The sequence below is a fragment of the Ambystoma mexicanum genome, chromosome 7p (genome assembly GCF_040938575.1).
Source record: "Ambystoma mexicanum isolate Mex_15411 chromosome 7p, UKY_AmexF1_1, whole genome shotgun sequence".
Classification (NCBI taxonomy): Eukaryota; Metazoa; Chordata; class Amphibia; order Caudata; family Ambystomatidae; genus Ambystoma; species Ambystoma mexicanum.
The window spans coordinates 660,600,517-660,627,841 of NC_090939.1; the positions used below are offsets into that span (position 1 = coordinate 660,600,517).

Here is a 27,325-nt window from a genome sequence, read left to right on the forward strand (position 1 = left end):
GTGTGGGAAGACAAAATACATTCGAAAGGGAAATCTACATATTTTATTATTTGACCTTTCCTGACACTGTTGATTTTGACCAATCCCAAGGCGAGATTCATTTTTGTTGATAGACCCCTACATTCCATAGGTCTTTAACCCAAACACCTCAGTTTTTAATATCTCAGGTTTGAACCTTAATTTTGCAAATCAACCAAAATACACAATAAGAGAAACCAATGAGCTCTGAACTTAACTGATAACGTGGGCATGATGCAGTATGTGCAAATGATGTAAGGGCTTCCTTATGTGCAAGAATATCACTCGAGGAGCCGGGCCATGCAATAGATTTGGACTGTGAAAACCCAAACTTAATTGCCCAAGCAAAGTAAGAGACATTAAGGAGGGCTGAGGGCACCTAATTCCTAGCATTGACCTGCCCAACGGGTGCTATAGTTTTAACACCTGCACTGGTCTTGTGGAGGGCAGATAAGCAAGAAGAAAAGGAGCCGGATTTGTAAAAGCATGGGTGCGTTGCTGCGTTGCTATAGTGAATCGGCACAGCATATGGAGGAAGGAGGGAAAGTGACACTAGCGTCATAGAGCGTTGAAAGCCTGGAGAAACAAGAGTGGGGACAGTCTGGGTTCAGCAGAGGAGGAACATATTTACCCTCTTCTTCTCCCCTACCTCACCTCCTTCTTCAACATCTGTCTCTCCTCAGCTACCTTTCCCTCTGCTTTCAAGCATGCTACGATCATCCCTATTCTGAAGAAACCTTCTGCTGATCCACTTCTCACCTCTAACTTCAGACCTATCTCTCTTCACCCATTCCTCTCCAAGCTTCTCAAACACCTTGCCTACTCTCAACTCTCATCCCTTGTCACTAATTCCTCTCTCCTACCACCCTACCAATCAGGCTTCCGTCCCAAACATTCCACTGAAACTGCTCTCACCTCTATCCTTAACTTCCTTCTTTCTGCTCGCCATGCCAAACAATCCTCTATCCTTATTCTCCTCGATCTCTCTGCAACCTGTGACACTGTTGATCATCCCCTCCTCCTTCACACTCTTTCCTCCTTTGGCTTCAAAGGCTCTGTTCTCAACTGGTTATCCTCTTACCTCTCTTCCCGCTCCTTTACTGTCTCCTGGGGTGGCCGGTCCTCTCCTACCTATCCTCTTGAATACAGCGTACCCCAAGGTTTGGTACTTGGTCCTTTCCTCTTCTCTCTTTACACCTCCCTCATTGCTCCTGTTATCTCCTCATTTGGCATCTCCCACCACTTCTTTGCCGACGACACTCAACTCTTTCTCTCTTTCTCCTCCTTCTCATCTGACCTTCACCAAAAACTCTCTTCCTGCCTTGCTGCCATTAAGAACTGGATGTCTTCCCGCTTTCTCTCTCTTAACACTGACAAGACTGAAGTCCTATTCTTTCCCTCCTCCCCCATTCATTCACTTTCCTCCCTCCAATCTTCCTACTCTCTTCAAGCTCGTAATTTAGGCGTTCTCTTTGATTCCTCTCCTCTCCTTCTCCCAACATATCTCCCTCACTTCTCGCACCTGTCGCTACCACCTCTTCAATATTCGCAAAATCCGTCCCACTCTCACTTTCCATGCTACCAAACTCTTAATCTCCTCCCTCATCTTCTCCCGCCTCTTCTACTGCTCTTCCCTACTCTTTGGACTTCCTACTTCTCATCTTGCCCCTCTTAAATCCGTCTACCACTCTTCTGTTTGCACCCTCTATTTCCTTACCTCCTGTGACTCCATCTCTACCTCTCTCTCTTACCTTGGCTGGCTTCCTTTTCACTCCCAACTTAAATTTCAATTTCTCTGCCTTGTCTTCAAATCTCTCCATGGTCTTTCTCGCCCTTATCTCTCCTCTCTTCTTTCCTTCTACTCCCCCTCCCGTTCCCTTCGGTCCGCTGACCATTTCCTACTCACTGTACCTCTGTCCCCTTGTGCCTCCTCCCGTTTCTGCTCCTTCTAACTCCTAGCTCCTCTACACTGGAACTCCCTTTCTCTTGCTATCCGTTCTACCTTCACTTCATTCCACACTTCCCTTAAATCTCTCCTTCTCCATTCACCTCCTTGAAACCCCTTCACCCTTCTGCTTCCCCCCTCCTTATTCTTCCCCCAACTATCTCCCCCCCTCCTGCCTCCCCTCTCTCACCCTTCCCCTTCCATCCTCCTACTCTTCTCCTCCACTCCCCCCCACCCAGTCCCACTCCCCTTTCCTCCCTATCCCCTTCAGTTAATTGCTCTTCTCACTGTTTTGTTGATTGATTGATTCATATTGTAATTGCTTCAACCGTTATTTTGTTTATGTTTTATGTATTATGTTGTTCCATTGTACAGCACTTTGGTGTAAGGCGCTTTATAAATCAATAAATACAAAATACAACTACAAACAGATAAGGAAGTGGTGACTGTAAGGCAGTGAATGTAGGTGAATGAGGGAGGATGGGCGGGAACGAAAAGAGAGGAAGAGTTGAGAGGAAAGAGTGGGCTGCGGAGCCCAAGGATGGTAACAGGAGGGGCAGAGTGAAGAGAGGGGTTGAGAGGAGAAGAAAAGAGTCAAGGAGGGAGCAGAAGTGTGAAGAAACTGGGGGACAACAGAAGCTTTCATTACACCCCAGCCATGAAAGACAGGGCAACTCAGGCCATGTGTGCCCTGCATTCCTGAATCCTAACTGGCTGTGCCGCCATGAACATTTCAAAAAGGGTGCAAATAGAAATTCATGACATGAATTTAATTAATAGTCTTTATACCATTATCTGATTGAAGGAGCAGTGATTAGGGCTACACTCCCTCCCAGCCCTCACCTTGCGCCCCAAGCTAAACACGCAGAGACCTAAATAACGGGATGGGAAAAGGATACGAGGAGCAGTTGACAGTTGGATCACCATTTTCTTTGAAGATTGCACTTAATATCTGACAATGCTAAATAAGAGGGTAATTAGGAGCCGTTTGGTTTTAAATCACAACGTGTGAAGTGATACAGCTTAAGTTATGCCACTGATTACTTGATAAAATACTTATCAACTGCAGAAACATTCATTTTACTCCTACTTTAGAAAAATGTCGAGTTGAGACTCCATGAGACTAGAAGCTTTATTAAGTCACCCAAACTATGGGTCTAGAGCAGTTTCTTTATTATTTAGTCCATGGGCCTCATTACAAGGGCAGCGCTCCCGTAATGAAGGGTGCTGGTACGGGACCGGCACCCTTCATTACGGGAGTGCCTATTACAAGGTTCCCTTTGTGGGACCCAGTACAGACATCTGGTGAAACCAGACGTCCTTTCCGGGTCTCGCGAGGGGAAGAGGGAGCTAATAACGGGCCATTTGTAATGTGCCCGTTATTACCTCCCTCCCCATTCCCATTGAGCCCTATGGGGGCTCGAATGGGAATGGGGATGGGTTCCTGCAAGGAGGAATTACCGGGTCCTCCAATGTCGGAATGACCCGGTAATTCCTCATTGCAGGAACCTGGTATTGGAGCCTGGTATGGAGGCAGCCATGGCGCTAACAGCACCATGGCTACCTCCATACTCGTAATGAGGCTACTTTTTAGATTGTGACTACAGCAGGCATATGAAGGCATTATTGTGGCACTCGAGGCTCAACTTACAATGTGGTGGCTAGATGCTATACCGGCCATATGACAGCAAAATCCATTGACTTTGCTGAAGCGTTTTTAAAATGTCTCAAATGTATTTATTATTTAAATTTTATCAATTACTGATTTTTTGTTTCCAGTAGTTAAAAATCAACAAATGCATGCTTAAATGTAGCAGTGCACCAAAGGGCCTGGTTTGCTATCCACAACTTTCAAATGAGAGGAAACAAAGGTATAGGTAATTAAATTCTGTTTTGAAAAAGACTGCATTCTTAGAACATAACCAACAGGAACCACTTCTCACTGACTACCTTTCCAAATGTGGCTGGATTAACTTGACTGACAGGAACTTGGCCGCAAGTCTCTCTGTAAACCTCATACATCAGGCAACGAGGAACACTGGATCCTTCACACACATGGAAATGTTCGACCAACCTTAAAAACATAGAATAAAAAGGATAATCATTATGTTCCAAATACAATAGTAATGCTCAGGTAATCTCTTGACTGTGAATTCTGGAAAAGGCTTAGATTTTTTAATACACTCGATGTACCTTATATCAACTTTCCGAGACAAAGAGGTCTTAATGCTGCAATATATAAGGTTTGAAGGAAGCAATGATATATTGTACTTAAGGAGGGACAAAACCATTTTGGATAGTCTCATGAAGTCTGAGGTATCACTTTATTTTAAATTATACTCTAAATTTTAGGAGACAATAAAAATACTCTTGAATATGTTATGAGTAAACAATACTGATGTGTAACATTGGATAGCCAGCTTTATAAAGATGAATATCTTAATTTGATAATTTATCAATGATTCAGAGACAGACTCGTAAGTGTTTAAAAAATTAAGTTGCTTAATTATCATAAGTAACCACATTTTCAGATGTCCCTCATTATATCACAAACTCTATAAAAAAAGTAGGCATTTCCAGTGCCACTGTGTAGCAGAAAAAATTGGTAACAAATTGCCTAAGGAGATAGTGATGGAAGATAGCGCATGTGAATCAAAATGTAAGAAGAGTTGTTTCACGTCATGACTTTTTCTACTCCAGCATAGCATAATTCTCAGATTTATATGATTGATTGAATTCAGTATCAATCAGTGAGAGCCCAAAAGAGGAGGGAATCAGAAAAAAAGAAGCTCTCCAACTAAAGAGGACGCTGAGAAATTAATTGGTTTACTTAACACATATAGGCCCTCATTACGACCCTGGCGGTAAGGGGTTTGCGCCAGCGTTAGCTGCGCCGACCCCTTACCGCCAACTACGAGTTCCCATAGCGCCATGGTCACTTTTCCGCCCGCTTTTTGCGGGCGTAAAAATCCATGGCGCTATGGGACCTTGGTGTTAATTACGCCACCGTAATGTACGGTGGCGTAATTAACGCCTTCCCCACTCCCATTGAGCCCTATGGGGCCGAAATGGGAATGGGGAAGGGTAAATGGGTCAATGGGGACTTACCGCCCCGCCGACCTCGGAATGGGGCGGTAAGTCCGCCATCCGCCATGGCGTAAACAGACTTTACGCCATGGCGGAAAAGTCCGCCGATGGCGGAAAAAATCCGCCAGGGTCGTAATGAGGGCCATAGTCCTGGAATCACTCTCCAAGTACCTTACCTTCATGTAGCCATGTTGCCTTTTTATGGCAATGGACCATTAACTTCGAGCAGGGGCCTTTGAGCATTTTAATGTTGAGCCCTCTTTGACAAACATTTCTGAAGTCGTGCCTGACACCCATGGGGGGCACTAGTGACTTAGAACAGGGACTGTGTGATGGTCTATGTGGAGGTCACCCAAGGCAGAAGGGGGAATGAGTCAGACAGAAACTACCTGATACTGGTCACAGAGGGGGCTGATTGGAAGGTGCCTTACCAAGGGGTATGACAGTGGAGATGTATACCTCTTAAACTACTGAGACTCCAAAAGGGGGTGAAGCCAGATTATTTTGGTAGGTGATCTCATTAAGGTTAATAATAAGCATTTGTTTTTTTCAAGGCAAAATGAGTCCAAGAAGAGTGATGGCTTCCACATAAGGAACATTTCAGAAGAGATGCTATTATAGCGGACTGTTTGTGGGTGGTGGCTTGCATTGGGGACAGGTTGTTTCATTGTAGGAGCATAGGAGCCGTATGGGCCCCAACCTGACACTAGCTAAAGACAGGACATTAAGGGCAGACTGCACACAGCATGGCGCAGCCACAGGCTCCCTCACAGGATTACCTTAGATTTTCTTTCTTTACCTTCACTATCCCACATGTGCTGACTGCTTCTTTTTCTCCACCTACATCTGCCCCATCTCTCCTGATTCACTTCTACAAACTCTTATCTTCTGATCTCACACATTCCACTAGCACACTCTTCCTTTTCTTCAACACACCCACTCCGAATCTGTCTGTTCTGTCTCACTGCTTGACACTACATTCTCTTCTGTCTCCCCCTCTCGCTCTTGGTCTGTCATCTCTTCTGTGGTGACTGTCATCTCCACTCCATTAGCTCATTCTCTCATCTCTGTTCCATTCTGTTGCTCCTCTTTCAGACCTCCCCCGTTTTAACATGGTGAACTATTCTACTCTTACTCTGCCTCTTGACATTCTATCAAACTGAAATTATCTCTTATATCTCCTGCTGTCACTTCTCTCGCTCTTCCTCCCCTTCTCCCTTTTCTCTCCTTTTCCATTCTGTCTTACTCCCACACTCGCATTATCTATCACTTTTGTCTTTAGTTCTCCCTCCTTTCTGCCTTGCCCCTCTCACCTTCCCAACCTACTTTATCTTCCTTACCAGTTCTATCCCTCTTTTCTTTATGCCACCTGTTCTATCACCTTTGGCCTATCCATTCTTCCCTCTTAATCCCATCTTGCTTCTTCCCTACAGCTCCATCTTTCCTTTTTTGTCCACTCTAAAAGCAGCTGCAGAGGTGGACGGGGCACAAGGGTTGGGGGACAAACAGCAGCCTACTGCAGGTGTTTCTTTCTATAAATGCAAACATGGCAGGTGTTAGGGGGCAGGATAGGCACTGGCAACTGGAATCATCATGGGTGCCTGGGTGCTTCCCTCTTTACTGAAGGAGAAAGCTGCCAACTCCACCAACTACAAAATAAATGCAGCCTACAATGTACTTCCAAATATATTTTTATTTTGTTAGAAAGGGCTTCCGCCCCTGAACCTGAAATCTCTGGTGGGGAACTATTGAACCGAAAATGTCTGTATCCTTTCGGCTTCTGATTTCTCTTAGAGCAAAGTAGCACATTCACACCAGACTTACTTTGATCTGCGTCCTTTAGTAATGCAAAGAAATTGCATGCGCTATGGTTGCCAATGGTTTCCAGCCCAATTACTAATGGATGCTTGGCTGTTGTTTTCTGTTAGTATATGTGGTCATGGATAGTGTAGAGTTAGAGTTGAGAGTGGGACACAGTTAAGGCTACAGCTTTTTTTTTTTTAAACATGTTTATTTTAAACCAAGGCAGGACGAGTAACATACAGCATTGCAATACATATCTCACCTCTTTCCAACATTTCCTTTTGACTCGACTCCTTTCACCCCCTCCCCCGGCCTCAGGCCCCTTCACCTCGTGTTCCCCGCCTCGTGGGCTCGCCCGCCATGCTTCCCCCTCATGGGTCCTCTTGATCCTTCAGGGCCCACCGAGTACTGATAGGTTTATAGGTCAGGGCGGGGAATCGCTGATCATACTCCAGCACTGGGGCCCAGATGTTCTGGAAGCGGTGAAGAACTCCTGCCCTCGCCGCGGTTACCTTTTCCACAATCAGTATGTCCCACAGCTTCCCCCACCACTGAGCCATGCAGGGGCCGTCCGGGGATTTCCAGAAGCGGGCGAGCACAGTTTTGCCTATTAGGAGACGTTGGGTTAGCAGTTTCACTCTGTTCCCAGTGCGTGGGTAGACCCCGGGGATCGGGACCCCCAGCAGGATGGGTTCGGGCTCCAGCGGGAGCGCATCCCGGTGATCTGTTCAATAGTCGACAAGCATTGTTTCCAAAATTGCAGGATCTTTGGGCATGTCCACCACATATGGAAGAAGGAGCCGGTTGGGCGCACCCTCTCCAGCAGGTATAGTCCACCTGGGAGTTCATATGGTGAAGCCTAAGGGGGGAGTAGTACCAACGCAACATGACCTTGTAAGAACATTCCTTGTTGGTGACACAGGTCGACGAGGAGTGGGTACGAGCCCAAATATCCACCAAGGTCTGGTCGTCAATCGGGTGTCCCAGGTCCGCATCCCATTGGGCCATGCATCGAGTCTTTGAAGTTAGAAAGTCTCCCATCAAAACGTCTATATAGGGTCGAAATCCTGCCTCGAAGTGGAAGGCCCTTAAGCGTTAGTTTAAGAGAGGTGAGGGGGGCGCGTGGCCGCTGGAGGGTTTGAGGATGCGAGCACCCATGGCGCAACTGGATATATGTAAATCTGTCTCTTTCCTGAAGTTGGAACACCTCCTTGCATTGTTCGAATGTGCAGGGTAGATTCCCAGCATATAGCTGTTCTAGGGTCTCGAGGCCTACGTCTATCCAGTCCTGGAAGTTATGGCGATTCGCCCCGGGCGAAAAGGTTGGGTTGTGGAAGATTGGCGATAAGGGTCTTAATCCTCTCGGGATTCCCTTTTATTTCAGAGCCCAATCCCAGGTTCTCAGAGTGTGTTTGGTCGTCAGCAGGAGTCTCTTCCAACGCTCTCTGAGGGGGGGCAAAATATGTGGGAGAAATCGCAGCAGGAGTTGTGCTTGTTCCATTTCCACCCATCTGGGGCGGTTCATGATTGTCTGCCAAACGTGGATATGTGCCAGTTGCGCTGCCACCCTGTACGCCTGTAGATTGCAGACCCCCAACCCACCCAGCATAGAGCTGCCTACCAACGTTTTATGGGGGATTCTGGCCTTTTTGCCCCTCCAGATGAACTTCAGCATTCTCCTCTGCAAGTCTCGAAAGGCTTGTGCTGGGATAGCTACTGCAAGGGAGGAGCAGGCATAGAGGAATCTCGGGAGCAGGTTCATTTTGCAGGCTGCTATGCGCCCTATCAATGAAATTTCCTGTGTTGCCCAGCGCTTCAGATCCCCTTCCAGTTCCCTGGTATGTGTCTTTTGGGTTCACCGTGATGTGAACTCCTAGGTAAGGGATGGACTGTCTCTCCCATGTGATTGGGTTTATCCTGGTTAGCGCCCCCAACGTTCCTCCCGATGGAGGCCGATGCCCAGAGCTACCGATTTGGAGAAGTTGATAGCGAAGCCGGTAACCTCCCCATAGCCAGCTATTTCCACCAGGGCGTGCTTTAGTGAAGAGCTGGCCTCTGAAAGCATGAGCAGCACATCGTCAGCGTACAGAGCAATTTTGTGTTGGGATGGCCCGACCTGGGGGCCCTTGATGAGATTGTTCAGCCTGATCCTCTGGGCAAAGGGTTCCATCGTTAGCGCAAAGAGTAAGGGCGACAGCGTCTAGCCTTGTCTTGTCCCACAGGTTAAGGGGATCAGGGTTGATAGGGACCCGTTGATCCTCAGGAGGGTTTTTGGGGTTTTATAATTGGCCAATACCATTGACTGAAACGTTGGGCCAAAACCGAAGGCCTCTAAGGTGAGTCTCATGAATGACCAGTCCACCCTATCAAACGCTTTAATGACGTCTAGGGCCATGAGTGCGAGGCCCTGGGAGTTTCGGGAAGCGAGGTCCACCAGATTCAGGGTTCTACGAATGTTGTCTCCTGCCGCTCTGTTCAACACGAAGCCTGTTTGATCGGGGTGAATTATGTCAGGGAGAATGTGAGCTAAACAATTAGCAAGAATCTTGGAATATAAGTTAAGAGTCTATGTTTAACAGGGCAATTGGCCTATATGAAGCTGGGTCCCTGGGGTCCTTCCCTGGCTTTGGTAGAAGGATTGTGATAGACTCCTGCATTGACGGCGTCACCGACCCTGTTTCCCTGAAGGAGTTGAAGAGTGTTACCAAAGAGGGGATCAGCTGGGGTTTGAATATTTTGTAGAATCTTGAGGAGAACCCGTCCGGGCCTGGGGCCCGGGTTTTAAGAGATTTGATGGCTTCCTCAACTTCCTCGTCAGTGATCGGTGCCTCCAGGGTCTCTCTCGCTGGATCGGGTAGGCGCGGCAAGGCTGCTACCCGCAGGTATTCATCCTGTTCAGACTGATCCTGTGGAGGTGCGGCCATCACTTGGGTTAGGTGGTCTACTGCCAGCTGTTGTTTCTTTGATTCTGCATATTGAATCACTCCCTGTGGATCGCGCAGCCCAGTGATGGTATTGGTACGTCTTGCTTTGGCCAGCTTGGCTACCAGTACCTTGTTTGCCTTGTTGTTCTTAGCATAGTAAAACTGCCTGGTCTTGGCCATTAGTTGCGCAGTATGCTCGGCGTAGTGGGCCTCTAGCTTCTTTCTGGCTGTGCGGATGGCCTGTTTTGTCCTAGGAGACCAGCCTTTTTTCTTATGAGTTTCATCCGCTGTCCGAAGTTCCTCCTCAAGAGCCAGCCAGGATTGTCACCTGTTACGGTGAAAGGCCACCCCTTGTGCAATCAACGCACCTCTAATCACTGCTTTCATAGCGTCCCAGTTGTTTGCGGGGGAGGTGTGTGCAACCGGATTTTCTTCGAGGAAGTTCTTAATTGTGGTGGCGATTTTGTCCCTTATTGCCATGTCATTGAGGATTTGGTCGCAAAGAGACCATCTGCGCGGGGAGTTGGCCTTGGGGTCGTGGGTTCGGAGTTCCATAATTATTGGAGCATGGTCGGATAGGATCCTTGAGCCAATGGTTACCTCGTTAGCGTAGGCGAGAGTTTGAGGGGAAGTCAAGAGGAGGTCAATCTTCGAGAAGGTTCGATGGACATAAGAGTAAAAGGAGTAATCCTTCTCGGAGGGGTGGAGTACTCGCCATGAGTCCACTACCTCCAAGGTTCTGAAAAGGCGCAGGAGGCTGAGTGCCTGTGTAAAGTCTCCAGGGGTGGGAAGGGGTAGGTTTTGTCTCTGGTAGGGTCTGGTACTCTGTTGAAATCCCCCCCAATTATCGTCTGGCCTTCTATAAAGCCCGACAGGGAGGCGCCCAGTATGTCGTAAAAGATTGCCTGCCCCGAGTTAGGGGTCGTATACTGAGACAAAGGTATAGAGGTCTCCTAGTAAAAGGCATTTAACCGCTATGAACCGGCCCCCCGGGCATGATTTTGAGTCCAGGACCTGGGGATTTAGGCCTTTCCTAAAGAGGATCGCAGTGCCCCCCTTCTTGGAGCCTCCCGAGGCGAAGAACTGATGTGGATATATTCGGGAGCGGAGTCGCCCAAAGTCTGCCGGGAGAAGGTGAGTTTCTTGGAGCATCGCCACCCCTGCCTCCTCGTCTTGAAGTTTCTGTAAGATCGATTTGCGCTTGGCGGGGGAACTCAGCCCATTGACGTTGAGCAAGAGGAGTTGTAGGTTCTGGTGTTCCTGGCCTAGAGTTCCACCTGCCCTGGAATTCGGGGGGACATGGGGGGTCGGAGGAGAGCAGACTAGCCGCCATCGCGGGTGAGGGTTAGATGTGTGTCGTCCTGCTCTTGGGGTTTTTACACGGGCCCCGAACGGGAGGCCATAACTTTAACTAGCGGGGTGGTCGACATTGTGAGTGCGGCCAAACCCCTGGCCAAACAGGTCAATTAAGTCACTAGAAGTAGTTCGGAATTCCAAGGACACCGAGATGGAACGTACCTTGGAATGGACATGGGCCGTGGGTAAAGCCCGTCGCCATGGTCAGTAACGATCGTCAGCTGTGTCGGGGATGATGGCTTGCTGCAGGCGAGAGCTGGGCGCCCGCTTAGTGTGTGAGGCAGAGTTACATGTAGTGCGACCCCATCCCTGTCTACCTCCTCCTGTTGTTCTGTGGTGGTGCCCTGGACCATGAGGACCGCCTGGGTTTCGGGGAGGGAGCGGCCTCTGGGTCTCCCTCTACCTCTGGGTTCAGTGAACCGGTCTCTTTGGGTGAGGACGGGTGCATAATCTTACTGGCATCTTCAAGATGGGCGATTCTCCGGAGCGTGCCATTATATGAAAACTGTAGGGCCGTTGGAAATAGCCATCTATACCGCGCCTGGCGTTCTTGGAGGAAAAGCGCCAGGGGCCGGAGTGCTTTTCTCTTCTGGAGGGTGAGGAGTGAGAGATCTTGATAGATCTGGAGAGGCGAGCCCTGAAAGGAGAGTTCATCGCGCGTGCGGCTAATGGCTGAAATGGCCTCTTTTGTGGTGAAGAAATGGACCCTGGTGATGACATCTGGATGGAGGTCCGAATCCACTCCCTGACGTAGGCGCAGTCTGTGGGTGCAGTACAGCAGTAATTGAGGTTTGTCCAGGTGCAGTAGCAGAGCCTGGAAAAGGCTCCCACATATTCCGGCAGATTTTTGTGTAGGACAGAGGATGGGATCCCTTGGATCTGGAGGTTGTTGCGGTGGGCCCTATTTTCAAGATCCTCCTGCTTAAATTCAAGGATTTCGTACTTATCTTGAAGGGCTCTTATTGAATGTTGGATCCCCCCAGTGTAGCTGTCTGGTCTTGAGAGCGGTCCTCGATCTCCCCCAGCCTCCGCTCCTCCTCCGTCACCCTTTGATCGGTATGTTCTAATTTGGTGGTGAGTTCTGTCATACAGGACCTAAATTCGGCCTTAATATCTGCCATGAAAGCCAGCAAGTCTCCCCTGGTGGCAGGTGGATCTCCCTCCTCCTGGGGCTTCTGTGGGGTTTGCTTGGCGGGGTCGGGTTTTCTTCCTCTGTCCGATGCCGTAATCATGGTGGCAATGTCCGCATTCTTACCTGCTTTTGCTTGTTTGGTCATGGTGCCGGTTCGGGGGGAGGTGCGGTGCTAGAAATTTCAGTTTGAGTTCAGTCCAGAGAGCACCGTTTGAGGTTGGGGCGTAACGGTCCCGGAATTCGTTGGGGTGGAGAACTCGAAGGCAGAGGTCCAGCTCAAATAGTGCTGATGTTTAGGTGGATTATGGCCTCCCGCTGTCCGGTGAGTGGGGGAGGGAGGTTATATTTCCTTTGGTAATGAGAGCAATAAACAGTCTCCCTCGATCCTTAAATTAGGGGAGAGCAATTGAGCGGGGATATGGGCCAGGACGCCCCAAGAAGTAAATGAAGGATGTTTACGTCGTCCTAGGAGTTTGCGGGATCACTGCCCACTCTCTAAGGGAGGGGGCGAGGGCCCCAGCTGTGTCTGGGCTAGGAACGAAGCTGCAGGCTCCAGTGATCACCCCACTGCCGTAGAGACCTTATGGTAGCCTGGATGGTTTGCCACCTGCCTTGGGGGGGTGGAAGGGGAGTGGAGTGTTTTGCTGCCTCTGTTACGGGATGGTTGCGGGTTCCAGTTTTCGTGGAGGCCCAGGCCAGGTGTCGCGGTCCCGTGGTTCGTGGTAGAAGAGACCCCAGCAGCTGAAGTCCAGGTAAAGTTCAGGCTCCTGCTGATGGGCGAGGAAGAGAGGGGGAGGGCACAATTTGGTGAAGAGAAGGATGTGATAGTTCCCCTTGCTCCTTTAGTTGGGGGAGAGGAACTGAGTTGGGATATGGGCCAGGGCACCCCAGGTAGTGAGTGCGAGGTATTCACGCAGTTCCAGAAGAGAGCAGTTGTTGCGGATATTCATGCAGACCGTGGCCCCCCCAGCACCAGTTGAAGGAGATGGGGCTATGGTTCCAGTGCTGCTGGAAGTGTGACAGTGTCCCAGCCGGGTTCGAGTGATGTTCGCAGGATGCGTGGGGGAAGGGGTGTGGAGGATATGGAGGATGCTCCCCTCCCCGAGGCCCCCACGTTGTATTGGCTTATGTGGCCAGCTCTTTCTCTCCCCGACCTCTGCTGTTGAGGCCCCGGCTCACCTCGTCCGCGCTACCTTTGTGCCGGTGCCCCTATGGTGCCGCAGAGCGCCGTCGCACCCAGGATATAGCAGTGCCCCTATGGTGCTGCTCGTCGCGGGATTCCGGGTCCCCGTGGAGTGCGCTGTCGGAGTCTCTCTGGCCTTGAGGGGCACTGCGGTCCCTGATGCGTGTCACGCCAGGAGCCGGGTCTTTTGGCATCTCGTGGAGGCGGGGCCCTCACCACCTCTCCCACTGCTTCTATCGAGCGCTGCTGCTGTGGGTCCTCGGCAGCTCCAAGTCCACGAGCGCGGGGTCCAGGCAGACCGCAAAGTCTCAGGGCACCAGAGTGCGTCCGCCGCCAGGACACCCGTCAGGATCGGCTGCGCCTCTGCTCTTAGGAGGGAAATGCGCTCACCATCTTGGATATTCGGGCGCCGTCCGATGCCGAGGATCCCCGTTGGAGTTACAGCATAATGAGGGAGTGTTATGCTCTCATCTTTGGACCAGTGGTGCCTGAGATGTTCCGAACATCTCAGCTGTTAACAGCGACCGAGCTGCGTTGCGAGAGACTGCATATTTTCGCTTTGGTGGTGGGCCTCCCACGGATGGCTCTAGGAGAGCAGCCACATCGATGGCGCTCCAAGCCACGCCCCCAAGACTACAGCTTTTAAAGTTTGATCAATTACAGACTACAACTGTACAGAATTTCTTCCAAGCGGCTGCATTACTGGGTTTCCATGCATAGTTGCTACCACTGGGAGATTTAGCACTAATATACAGATGAATATGCTGTTGCTACGCGTTATCAAGCAAGGACTTCTTATTGATAGCACAGGTACATCACTGAAGATAATTTTAAAAGCTCTTTAAATGGCTGCATGATCTTGCAGCACCCAATCTTTCTGAGAAGATTAATGCGTATCAGGCAACGCGCCTTCTTCGTTCTACTCCAGAAACATTTTTTGTTTGTTTCCACATCTTGCTTTGAGCATCATTTTTCTGTTTTTGCCCCTTGCCTGTAGAGTTCTCTTCCTAGAGCCCTACCCTCGTCCTCCTCCAACTCTTTGCGGGTGAGCTGTTTTTCCAAGCAGAGATTTTGGGGTAGATCTTTATCCTCTGCAGGTGCCTCCCGCTGGAACATCCTCCCTGCCTCTCTCTGCCTTCAGCCTGAGTTCCTGAAGTTCCGGAAACTCCTCAAGATCTTCCTCTTCTCTTTCTCTTTCTCTCTCCCTCTCTGCTGCTAACCTCCTCCCCTTTTCACTCCTGCCTCACTCCTCCTTCTCTTCCTAACTCTGTTCAGCTTTTGCTGACTTGTCTCCTGGTTAATCTCCAGAGCCTCACAGGTCCCAGGCTGCACCGCCTGTCTCTGCACTTGCCTCCGGCCTCTGCACTACGTTCAGAACAACTGCACTTTCAGCATACGTGCCATGAGAGGGATAACCTCTCTGCACTTAACCCAGGGCCCTGCTGGACTGGCATACTTGTTCCCCCCACCCTCCCTCGTACTTCTGTCTGTATACCTGCACAACCTGAAAGTAAGTTCTGTCCTGTCCACCCTCCCCCCCCCAATTTGGTTGCGCCTGAAACACTCATGCACTTACACTAAGAGAAATGCCGTCAGGCCTAGAACTCTAGTTACTTTTTATGTTAGATCATCTGGAAACTTCGAGGCCTAAGAATCACTAATGTATCCCCTTGCTTCCTTCCTGCCTTGAAGCAATTTGAAGCACTTTACCTGTCTATAAGCGCTGTACAAATAAACAATTGCAATTGGCTTGCACGCTATGGCCTCCTTTCTCCTGTTTCGCTAAGCACTTAAGACTCATTTGTTTAACTAACTTTCGCTCCTCTGCTTCTCTTGGCTCTCATCATAAAGCAATTCATCTGCACCCAGATGCGGTTTATTCCACTCGGTTTATGCACACTACAAATACAAACACACTTGTAAATGGAACATCATTGTCGCCTTCCTGCATATGCTTTTAAAAGAATAGCATATGCTTTTAAATGAATGGACGATGAACAGAAATGTAGACAATGGGCCTCATTACACACATTGCGGTAAGATACTGCCCTTACCGGCATGACGCTATTAACGTGTCTGCCTTGGCAAGAGGCCGCTAATTACGTGCCATTACGAGTACGCGGACACAAGCATAGTGCCATGCCGGTAATGATCCTACCGCCATGCCGCTAAAGACCCCGTAAAGACCCTTAGTGGCACCGACAAAAGCGCTGATAGCACTTGCGACCTCTAGCAACACGCTAATAGCGGTCACCGCAATTGGCGCTGACCGCTATTAGCGGTGACCACTATTAGCAGTCACCGTAAAATTGCGGAAACACATATAGCGTCATCGCACAGGAACAGGAAAGAGCACGGCGGCCATCTTTAAAAATACAATCCATTGCCATCCTCTGCCATACCAAACCATCAAGGATCCCCTGACAATGCCCAAGGCGATTAAGAAAGGTGCGGATCGGCAGTGGAAGGAGAAATTTACAAATGAGGAGCTCATCATGCTCACGGAGACGCTTGCTGCAAATGCGAATGTGGTCTTTGCGAATGACATGCGGCGTGAGACCCTGATAAAAAAAAGGCCATCTGGGCAGAGGTGGCCCAGAAAGTCAGTGTGGTGGGCACCACCACCCGCACTGTGAAAGACTGCAGGAAGCGGTGGGACGATCTCCGTCTCCGGGTCCGCAGCATACTGGCTGCAAATCGGAACCTGGCCATGGCCACAGGAGGTGGCGGAGATTCACCCATCAAACTGAGGGAGTGGGAAGAGACCTGTGCGAGCACAATTGGCGTTGAATGCATAGAGGGAGTTGGCAACATGGAGAGTGGTGCGCCCACAACATCATATGGAGGTGAGTGTCCACATAAAACAATGCACTGTGAAAGGTGAGGCACCCCCCCAAATGTGAGCCCAGAATGAGCTCATGGATGCGGCCACAAACATACATGCACACAACCCTGCTCATGTGAGTGTCACACCCCAACACACACACATGCACGCATCACCACAGACATGTGCCACCCAGACCCATGCATGAATGACCCACCCGACAGTCCCATGACCTGAATGCCCACTAATGAAGTCCCAATGCATAGAACAGCATGATGAACAACATCTGCATGAAGCACGTTGATCCATCACCAATGCCATCCCCCTCTATGTCCCCCACAGGCTCACAGACCGACAGCGATGAGCCGGACACTGCAGCACAGGCTCCCCCTGCCAAGAAACAAGCCTGGGCACAGGAGCCAGGAAACACTGCCGGCACATCAAGGGGCACAGGGAGGAGTGCGCTCCTGCAGAGGGGCAATCAAAGCAAGCCACCCACATCACCAAGACGTGAAGCTACGGCTGCAACAATTGCTGCACCCACTGCAGTGATCCCCCCAACACAGGAAACACCCATGGAGGGCCCACTGTCTTCTGCCAACAGTTCGACCGGTGAGGCAGCAGCCACCGCGCCGATGTCCGACGTGGAGGAGACCTGTGACTTGCCCATGCAAATGCACACCCCCAGCCCCACCCAATCCAGAGAAGCAAGCCCATGGCCAACGTCACGATCCAGCAGCCATGGCCAGTCTGGTGACGAGACCATGGCAGGGTGCTGGAGCCCACAGCTGCCCTCACCTGATGGCCGAGCCATAGATCAAGGTGCCGCACCCACCCCACGAGCAGGACACAGTGGCCATGACCTGGCCACCATCAGACAGCGGCAGGAGGAGATTACAGCGCTGGTTGGCCAGCATGTAGATGAGGCAGCCCGTCTGAGGGAGGAGTTAATGGAGAATGCAAGGCAGACGAAACAGGGCATGAAAGCCTGCACCAACAGGCTCTGTGAGGAAATGGCACAACTGAGGCAGGTCCTCACCCGCATAACGGACGCTATGGACCGACAGTACCCCCCACCACCACAGGAACAACCAGGCACCTCCTCCTCTGCAAGCTCAAGGCAGACGAGCCCACGCCGCCGCTCCTTGCGTACCAGGAGGCGCCCACCTTCCCAACCTCCTAATGGTGGTGGTGGGGATGGGAAGTAGGGCCAGCAAGATGTAGCTGGCACATGTACAGCAGGACAGCAACGCTGTACCAGCCACACATGGGGGTGTTGTGGGGGGAGGGGGGAAAGCGTGTTTTGGGAGTGTTGTGGGGGAATGGGGAAAGGGTGTTTTGGGAGTGTTGTGGGGGGGGGGTGTTTTGGGAGTATTGTGGGGGGAGGAGGGAAAGGGTGTTTTGGGAGTGTTGTGGGGGAGGGAGGAAAGGGTGTTTTGGGAGTGTTGTGGGGGGGGAAAGGGTGTTTTGGGAGTGTTGTGAGGGGAGGGGGGAAAGGGTGTTTTGGGAGTGTTGTGGGGGAGGGGGAAAGGGTGTTTTGTGAGTGTTGTGGGGGAGGGGGGAAAGGGTGTTTTGGGAGTGCTGTGGGGGAGGGGGAAGGGTGTTTTGGAAGTGTTGTGGGGGGAGGGGGGAAAGGATGGTTGCATAGTTGGGGCCATGCACTTTTTCTTCTCAAAATATGTTTAATACACTGGTGACAAGTTAAAACACAGGCTTGGACTTCATCATTGTGTATGTGAACTTTATTGGGGGACAGGGCCCATTATGTGCTTCACCACAAACACCAGTGCACTAATACCCACATCCATCCAACAGAGTTGAACCATGTGATTCAGAATATTTGGTTGATCAGATGCTGACGCACATCGCGTCCCTCCTGGGCATCGCCTTTTGCGTGAGCTGCAGCCCCGCCCCCTCCCTCCTCATCCCCATCATCATCCTCATCAGGTGGTTGCATTTCAACGTCAGGAGGCAGTGGCACATTCCGTCTGATACACATATTGTGCAGCATGACACATGCCATGGTGATCTTGGCCACCTTCTCATGGCCGTACAGGAGAGCCCCACCCGACCTGCTTAGGCACCGGAACTATGTCTTCAAAAGGCCAAATGTCTGCTCAATCACAACGCGGGTACGGTATGTGCACAATTGTATTCCTCTTCGTGCCTGTTCTGTGGGTTCCGTACAGGGGTAAGGAGCCACCTCTTCAGGGGATAGCCAGCATCACCTGCATGGGTGGAACAATGGGGACTTGTTACTGTTCACCTGAAGTGTAACCTGTACATATCACACTAATCAACTTTGCATTGTGATTGGCATCCACGAATCCCAGCATGCATGGAGACGATCTGCGTAACTGCAATGTGAGAAGGTGAGCTAGTCCCTGCAAGTGAACATGCACCATTCATGACTCCGGCAGTTATTGCCGTGTCCTGGGTGAGGACAGGTCTTAGGTGTTCCTGGGCCCAGGCAAATTTGGTGCCACACTGCTAGTGTACTGCCATTCTGAAATCGATGTCGCCATGCTGTGAAGCGTCACTTCAGTAGTGGTGTAGGGGTGTGGTTCAGTACAATGGCTAGAGGTGATCCCTTTGCATGCACTCAAGGGCGCATAGCTGTAGTGATGTTGTGCAGGGCACATTTTCTATTCGCATATTGGTGCCATGTTGCTGATTTGTGTCATATGGTGTGTGGTATGATGTGCAATGTGCATGTGGATGGATGTGTCATGTTTGGCATTTTGGATTGTTTTCAATGTTGTGCAGCTTCAAATTGCATGTGGTTTTGTTTCCGGTCAATTGTGGCCTGCATTGGTGGACATTGGCGTACATCTGTATGTCCATTTGTTCTACGGACGACAGTACACACCCAGTTGGAGTATGCATCTCTTCCCCCCCAATCACACCCAGTTAGAGTATGCATCTCCCCCCCCCCAATCACACCCAGTTGGAGTATGCATCTCTCCCCCTCAATCACACCCAGTTGGAGTATGCATCTCTTCCCCCCCCCCAATCACACCCAGTTGGAGTATGCATCTCTCCCCCCATCACACCCAGTTGGAGTATGCATCTCCCCCCCAATCACACCCAGTTGGGAGTATGCATCTCCCCCCCCAATCACAGAGTTGGAGTATGCATCTCCCCTCCCCAATTACACCCAGTTGGAGTATGCATCTCTCCCCCCCACATTCACACCCAGTTGGAGTATGCATCTCTTCCCCCCCCAATCACACCCCACATCACACTGCCATGTGCTTGCCCTGCTACTCACCAAGTAGCCACAAACGTTGTCCGGCTTGTCGCTCCATGTAGCGTGGTATCGTTGTGTTCCGCAGGACCATTGAATCATGGGTTGATCCGGGAAATCGGGCACAACAATGTGTGATTATCTTGTTTGAGTCACATACCATTTGGACATTGATGGAGTGGAATTGCTTTCTGTTTCGGTAGACTGCTTCATTGTGATGTGGGACCACCAATTCCACATGGGTACAGTCGATGGCCCCGATGCAACTTGGGATGCCTGCCAGTAAATAGAAGCCAACTTGGGTGTGGGAGATCTCCTGGGCAGTCCGTGGCAGGGATATGTGTTCACTTGTGTGCTTCAGGAGGGCATCGAGCACCTGGGTCAGCGTGCGTGAGAATACTGGTTGTGAGATGCCATGCATCTGCCCTACTGTATGCTGGTAGGTGCCTGTGGCCAGGAAGTGGAGCACAGTTACCACCTTCAGTAGAGGGGGGATGGCAGTTCGGATGTCTATGAGGCTCACAATGTCGTCATGTATCATGTCCACGATGCTGGTGATGGAATCCCAGTCCAGACGGTACAGGGTGTGTATCTGCTCAGTTAGGTTGAATGGACTGGCTCAGATCCTGGGGATTGGTGGCTGCCTCTGTGGTATTACTAGGTGCCCTGGTGGGGCTTGCTGCACCTGTCTTGCCCTCCTCCTCCTCCTCCTGCATCTCCTCTGTGCTGCCTGTTGTTGTTGGTGCTGCAATGCAATCATGTCCTGCAGCCCATGTAATGCTGCTAGAATTGGAACCATCTTGGTGTGGGAAGGGGTGTGGTGTGCTCCTTTTGTGCTGCCACAGTCTCCATTGCCTCCACCTGTGCCGATTGTGTCCACCTGTGGCAGGTGGGAACACTGCTCATTTCTCTTAAGGGGTGGTTCTTGATGCCGGTATTTACGCAATGCCGGTATGGGCTTTTTGGGGCTAGTCCATGCCACTACTAGCATGTCCGCATGGCTTGTGATGGTGTGCTGATAGCGCCATGCCGCTATTTACGGGATGAGGGGTCGCGCGCACGCGGACTAGCCGCTATTAGTGGCACCCTTTTTAGCGGTGCCGCTAATAGTGGTTGGCCGGGTCGTAATTGGCAAGGGTTTTTAACGATACAGGTATTCCCTTACCGGTATCGTTATTCCCTTACAGCAATCCGTGTAATGAGGCCCAATGTCAGCAACTTATAAACCGGAGGTTTATCGGAGAGGTAAAAAGGTGGATCATGAGAGGGTCCTGCCAACCGTCTTCCCCATCGCCCCATGAAAGGTGCAATCAAAAAAAAGAGGAAGGAGGAATCAGTTGCAGATGCATGTAGTCCAAACCATCAAAACTAGTTTTGCCAATGCTTCTTTTTGTTGGTTTAGTAGCAATGGAAATGGAAATAGAAACAAACACGCTCACAGCAGCAATGAGCCTTGAGTGCCATGGTAAGGTGCAATGCGATTATCACTTTCTAACAGAGATCAAAGGTACATATGGGGATGGGTTGATGCTCTTTCATGCTTCCCCAGGCTTCTGATGTTGTTGGTAAAGCAGTGAGAGTATTCGCCTCTGGAGCAGGAGGCCTGGGGAGCTGTGTTAGCCTAAAGGAAGAGATAATAGGTTAACGCAATCCTTAATTTGTCTAGAGATCAAAGTTGTTTTATTAAGTAATAGGCACTTTGATGTTTTTTAGGGTGCAGGGGAGAAAAAACAACCCTGACACTATGAATCGTCAAAGATACTTTTAAAGAGCTAAGTGTCCTCAATTGACGGACACTCCTGTCCCCTGCACACCCCTTTACTGCTACTAGCCAGCCAAAAGAAAAGAAATTCATGGAAAGTTGTAAGGTTTCAAATTCTAAGCTGTTAGGTTCGAACGTTAATGTTCAAAATTAGATTTCTTTAGTTTTAACAATTCATAAAATTAGGATTTATTCATCATCAGTGTATATTTCAAAAATAAAGTAACGATACATTAGTTTAGAGCTCAACGCGTTTCGGGTTATTCTATCCCTTCATCAGGAGAAAATAAACTTTGTATTCAATTAATTCGGCGATGGTACACAACTTCAAAGATATCTATAAGGCCAATCAAAAAGTAATATCAGTTATTATAGATGTCATTAACTAGCGTCTATCAATTTTTACAGGTCAATCAGTTGTATTGAAGGAGTCACCTGTATCTTTAGAATGTTCCACTCAGATTCACATACATTTGTTTCTTAGATTCTTGTATTCTTCTTACAGTTCGGCTATTTTAGCATATTACTATGGTCTGTTTACTACAAAGATCAATGTATCACGGTTTGTCTCACTGTGGTGACCATTTATAAAGTGGAAATCCTAAATGCTGATAAGGAAAATGTATCTTACTGAAAGAACCCTGTGTAGGCAATGGGTGCTCAAATGCAATTAGAATCAGAGTTCTGGGCGGTCATCATCATTGTCAATTAACGTTATGATCTAAAGAAAGTACATGAACTCTGTTTTAAAATCAGTATTCTACATTGTTTACAGATGGTAACCTAGAGACAAATAATGATAACACATAACCAATGAGTCTGTGTCCTTGTTCGAGCTCTTCAAATTGAGCAATGTTTTTCGTTCAGGCATTAATCGCATTGGGGAATGGTTTCTCTGCCCTGAATTCAGTGCTAGTCTGACCACCCTCAGCTCCAAAAGGTTGAAGTGTAGTTTGGACTCCGATGGAGACCAACGACCACTGATTGTCAGATTGTTGGCGTGGGCTCCCCACCCTGAGAGTGAGGCTTCTGTCACTACAATTAACTCCGGCCATGGCTGTCAAAGAGGTTCTCCTTTCAGAATATTTTCCTGGTAGGTCCACCACAGAAGGTCTTGTGCTACTCTGCTTGGAACCTGAAGAAGGTCTGACATCCTGCCTGAGAATTGGGACCATTGAGTCCTAAGAGCCCATTGGAGAGATCTCATTCTCAGGTCGAGCATCTGGCACCAGGAAAATGCAGGATGCATGAGGCCGAGCAACCTCAAAAAATCAAATGCCGGAAGACGCTGGGCACTCAGGAATTTGGTGATCATCTGCAGAATGTCTTGAGCCCTCACCTCGGGTGGCAAGGCTTTTCCCCAAGAATGCATCTAGGACAACCCCACTAAACTGGAGCCTTTGAGATGGTATCATATGGGACTTCTTGAAGTTGAGGGAGACGACCAGTCTGTGGAGGGAGTGAAAAGTGGAGCTGAGATGATCCAGGGCCTGTTCGGGAGAAAGTGCCCTGATCAGCCAATCGTCCAGGTAGGGGTAGACATGACTCCCCCCCTGCTGACACTCGCTGCCACCATCGTCATCAACTTGGTGAAAACCCTCGGGCGGAGGTCAGCCGAAAAGGCTGAATTCGAAACTGATAATGAGAACTGCCAACGACGAACCTCAATACTTTCTGTGCTTCTGATGGATTGGCACATCAATGTAAGCATTCTGAAGGTCGAATGATACCATCCAGTCCTGAAGCTGGAGGGCCTGAAGTATCTGACGAAAAAGGGTAACCATCTTGATCTTGCCCGTCCTGAGAAACTTGTTTAAGTCTCCTAAATCCAAGATGGGTCTCAATCCTCTGTCCTTCTTGGGCATTAGAAAGTAACGGGAGTACCAACCCTTGTTCCTCTCCGCTACAGGTACCGGTTCTATAGCAACTTTCTCCAGCAGGGTTGCCATTTCATGCATAACGAGCGGATCTGGAACTTTGAAAGAGCTGTTCCCCGGGGGATGATCCTGAGGCCTTTTTAGAAAGGGAAGGCAGTAATCCTGGGCTACTGTTTCCAATGCCCATGCATCTGAAGTAATACCCTGCCATTCTTTCAGATGCTGTGAAGGGCTTTGTGGACTAAGGCCTCAGAGTGGTTTTGAGGCAGCTGACAGTAAAGTAGCCCTCTGCCTGGACTGTTTTAGCACCTCTTCTCTGACCTCTATGACTTGTCAGTCCTCTCCCTCTTCCAACTGAGGAGTAATAGCGAAAGGACCTGCCCCTCCAAGCTGTACCAGTGGGGTGAGTTTGTGGCTATCTGATTGTTGCACCAAGGGATTTGGCTGTTGCTTTGGAGGTCTGCTGCTTCTCCATGCTCTAGTCAGCCTTGCTGCCAAATAAGTAAGTGCTGTCAAAGGGCATGTTAAGAAGTCTAGATTGCACATCTGGAGCAAAACCAGACTTTCTCAATCAGGCAAATCTGTGCATAACAGTGCTACCCGTCATAGCTCTGCTGATACTGTCAGCAGAGCCGAGACCAGTCTGGAGGGATAAGCACATTGCATCTTTCCCATCCTTGACAATGTTTAGGAAACCATCTCGGTCTTCCCCTTCTGGGATATGTTCAGCCGCCATTGCTATGCAATCCCATAGGGTGACAATTAATTTTTCCAGTGCACACGTGCCGATTTAAGGGCCATACTCCCCACAGAGAAAACCTTTTAGCCAAAGCGTCATAAACTTGTCATCTATGTCCATGGGGATAGTTGGGTATGCATTTTGCATGAACTACCAAACTTTTGGGGGTTGGATGCTTAGTCAGTTTATACGGGTCACTGCTTGACGCTCTGTACTTGTCAGTTTTTTGTTCGCTGTTGGAATTAATTCTGACGTCTCCCAGTTGGTATTAACTCGCCTTTGTAGGGCTACATGAAAAGGAAGAATAGGGTGCTACTGGGGTCCTTTATCTAAAATATCAGTAAGTCGTCCTGCTCAAAAAGCTGTGCAGTCCTGCTCCATCCCAGATATTCTACGACCCTATACATCAGTTGCCTGTATGATCCATCAGCATGGTTTGAGGGATCTGGTCTGCCAAACTCTATTTCAGGGAAGTGTCTAACCCACTTGCAGTTCGCAGGGTTTCAGGTAGGTTTTTTATTCTTGAGTCCTCTGAAATCAAGGCCTCTGAAACACATTGTGTCCCATACTGTAGCTCAAAAGGACGTGATTCATCTGAAGATGGCTCATCATCCTCATAAATTGAGGAAAGTGACTTCAAAAGTCGTTCATATGCAGTGGGGTGACAGTTCTCTCGACATCCTTCGAGGGTTTTTTTTAAAATCAATTTTTATTGTTTTCATGAACAATACAACCGTAAGAGCATTTCTTGATCGATTACATAAACACAAATAACTACCCCCCTTCCCTCCCTCCCAACTTTCCACGACCATTCAGTTCTGTGCAATGATATATGTGCACCACAGGTTATCGAGGGATGTCCGTGTCCTCGTTGGAGGAGCTATCCTCCTTCGTGTGGAGCAGAGTCTCTGTGAGGGCCACCCATTGTAGTAGATCATCGGAAGTGTCTAACTTTTGTTGTCGCTGTGCGATCGACCAAGCCCCCGTTTCGGCAGCCAACCATCTCCGGAGGTCCTCCCACCACAGTGATACGCTTGGGGCTCAGGGGCATTTCCACCCCATGGCGATTCGTCTTTTCGCTAAAATGTACATTAGGTTCTTGAGTCTATTCAAAGGCTTGTTCTTTTTACTTTTAGGGTATTTGCCCAGGATGCAAGCTTTAGGTGTCTGCACGTCCAATGTGATGTCCGCCTCGGTCACCCTTGCTTTGATTTGTGCCCCGAAGGTTTGTATTACCGGGCATCCCTAGAACATATGGGTCATTCCTGCACAGGGTTCTAAACATTTGGGGCACACTATGGTTCCTGCTCCGCTGAATCTGGCGATGATGTCTGGGGTGAGGTATGCCCTATTAATGATGTAGAATTGTATGAGTTGCAGTCGGGCATTTCTGGATACTTTTTCGTGGTAGCATATTATGGCCTCCCACTCTTTATCTTCAAACTACAAGCCCAGTTCCTGCTCCCACTTCTCCCTGCTCTTATGTCTTGCTGGGTGGTGCAGTTGAGCAGTATTTCGTAGAGTCTCGAGGTTTCGTGTCCCACCTCTGCCGCGCTCAGCAAGTTCTCAATTACCTCGTGTCCGGTGTCAAGATTCTGTGTTACTGGCGAGCGTCTTGCAAGTCTATTTACAACTGCGCAGTGCAGGAAAAACTGTCCTGTTGGTATCCCCGAGGACTCCTGCAACTCTGTGAACGTTAGAATTGCCTGGTCCGCTATCGGGATCTACGGGGAGTAGGGGTCGGTTACCTACGAGGGTTTTGTTATTTGTGTCGACAATGGCATTGAAGTCTTCGACACAGTCGACAGCTTCGACGGCTGTGGCATCAAGGACTTTTAACTGACGTGGAGCCTTTCGGCGCTGATGACTTTATCTTCGAAGGAGTCTTTTCCCCACTCGAACGAACCTATGAGGGCTCCCAAAGAGTTTTTGCCAGGACACCTGGGCCTGAAGGCGCACAGGTTTTGTCTTTTGCCTTTTCTTTGTTGTGTTTGTCGACATGGGCATGGCTCTTATCTTTCTTTGAGGGGGTCGAGGCAGCATTCTCGAATACTTTGAGCATTTTAAGTCTGAACCTCTCCCACTCAGCCGGTGAGGCCGGTTTGGTCAGGCAAGAGACCCGTTCCGGGTAGGAACTCGGCGATGAAGATGGCTATCTTTGGCACCTTTTCTTCGTCCGCCGCGAGGATGAAGACGAGTGGTGTGAGCCACTGCATGATCGGGAGCTTTTTGTCATGACCCTTGCCCTTGGCCCTCAATGGCAAGTCAGCCTTACAGTTAGGGCCAGGTCAAAGGCCTTAAAACCTCATCCAAGACTCTCTTGGAGTTAGTCCTGGTGCCTTCGGCGCCATGCTCATAACCATCATGAAGACCAACATTAGAATGGGACTATTTACTTGGGACTATTTAACTTGGGGGGTTTAGCCAAAATGAAGGCACACACATAGCTCAGTTACAAGGAACTGAGCTATGCGGTCTAGTCTTTTGGGTGTGGCAGACCTGGGACTACTTTACCTGGACTACTTTGGGTGTGGCAGGCCTGGGACTATTTTACCTGGGCTACTTTACCGGAGGCTATTTAAACCACACCCAAACAGCAGAACATGCTTTGCGTTATTCTGCTGTGGGCAGCGTAACGCTCACCGTGTCCAGTTCTTTGATGCCAGCTTACCTGAAACCAAGGACCTGCAGAGAGAGAAAGAACACTACGAAACTTACCTGGAACAGTATCCTGTCTTCAATCCATCGCCGACTTCAGTTCCACTCACCTGAAGGTACGAACTCCATCACCCTGCACCGCATGCATCCTGGAATACCCTAACCTGGAAAGAGGAGAAAGAAAGACAGCATTAATAAGCGTTTACTCACATTTCCTTCCGAATGAAGAAAGCCACACAATTCTTACCTGGGTAGTCATCCCCTGGTCAGTATCATTGCTGGAACATTACGGCGCTCAGCTAAGAACATCGCAACCTGCAAGGAGAGAAAAGACACAGGTTAGCAATATAAAAGGCGAAACAGCGCCGCGCATCGCGCATTACTCACCGGACAGCATCGCGCACACCGCGCTTTCGCCTACCAGCGCATGCTCATCTTCAAACTGCATGACAACTCCAAAATATCTTTCCATACCTAAAAGGAAAGAAGCAAGACATTATTATTCGAACTAAGAGGAACATAAGAACTGCATATAAAGACTGTAAAGCAGCAAAACTACGGAGTCGCAGCAGGCCTGGATTCCCACAGGGGGGGCTTGCACCAGTGAAGTAACTTGGTGGCTGCTGGCCCCCCCACATCTACGCGTCCCTGTCACGAGGAGCAGGACAGAGAATCCACCTTCTACAATATTAAGGTGAGGGGAGGGCCCAAGGGGGAGGAAGGAGTTGAGGCCAAGGGATATGGGAAAAATAAAGACAATCCGGTATTGA

General features: G+C 49.6%; 1 protein-coding gene across 2 annotated transcripts in view; it reads right to left on the minus strand.

The window, feature by feature from the left end:
* The window catches only part of RFX8 (regulatory factor X8), a 1,087,262-nt gene that overhangs the window by 793,352 nt on the left and 266,585 nt on the right, over positions 1–27,325 (minus strand). For both annotated transcript variants that reach the window (XM_069636724.1, XM_069636725.1), the window contains exon 2: positions 3,914–4,037. In XM_069636724.1, coding sequence (XP_069492825.1) covers positions 3,914–4,037 — 124 coding nt within the window. The remainder of the gene's footprint in view (positions 1–3,913; positions 4,038–27,325) is intronic.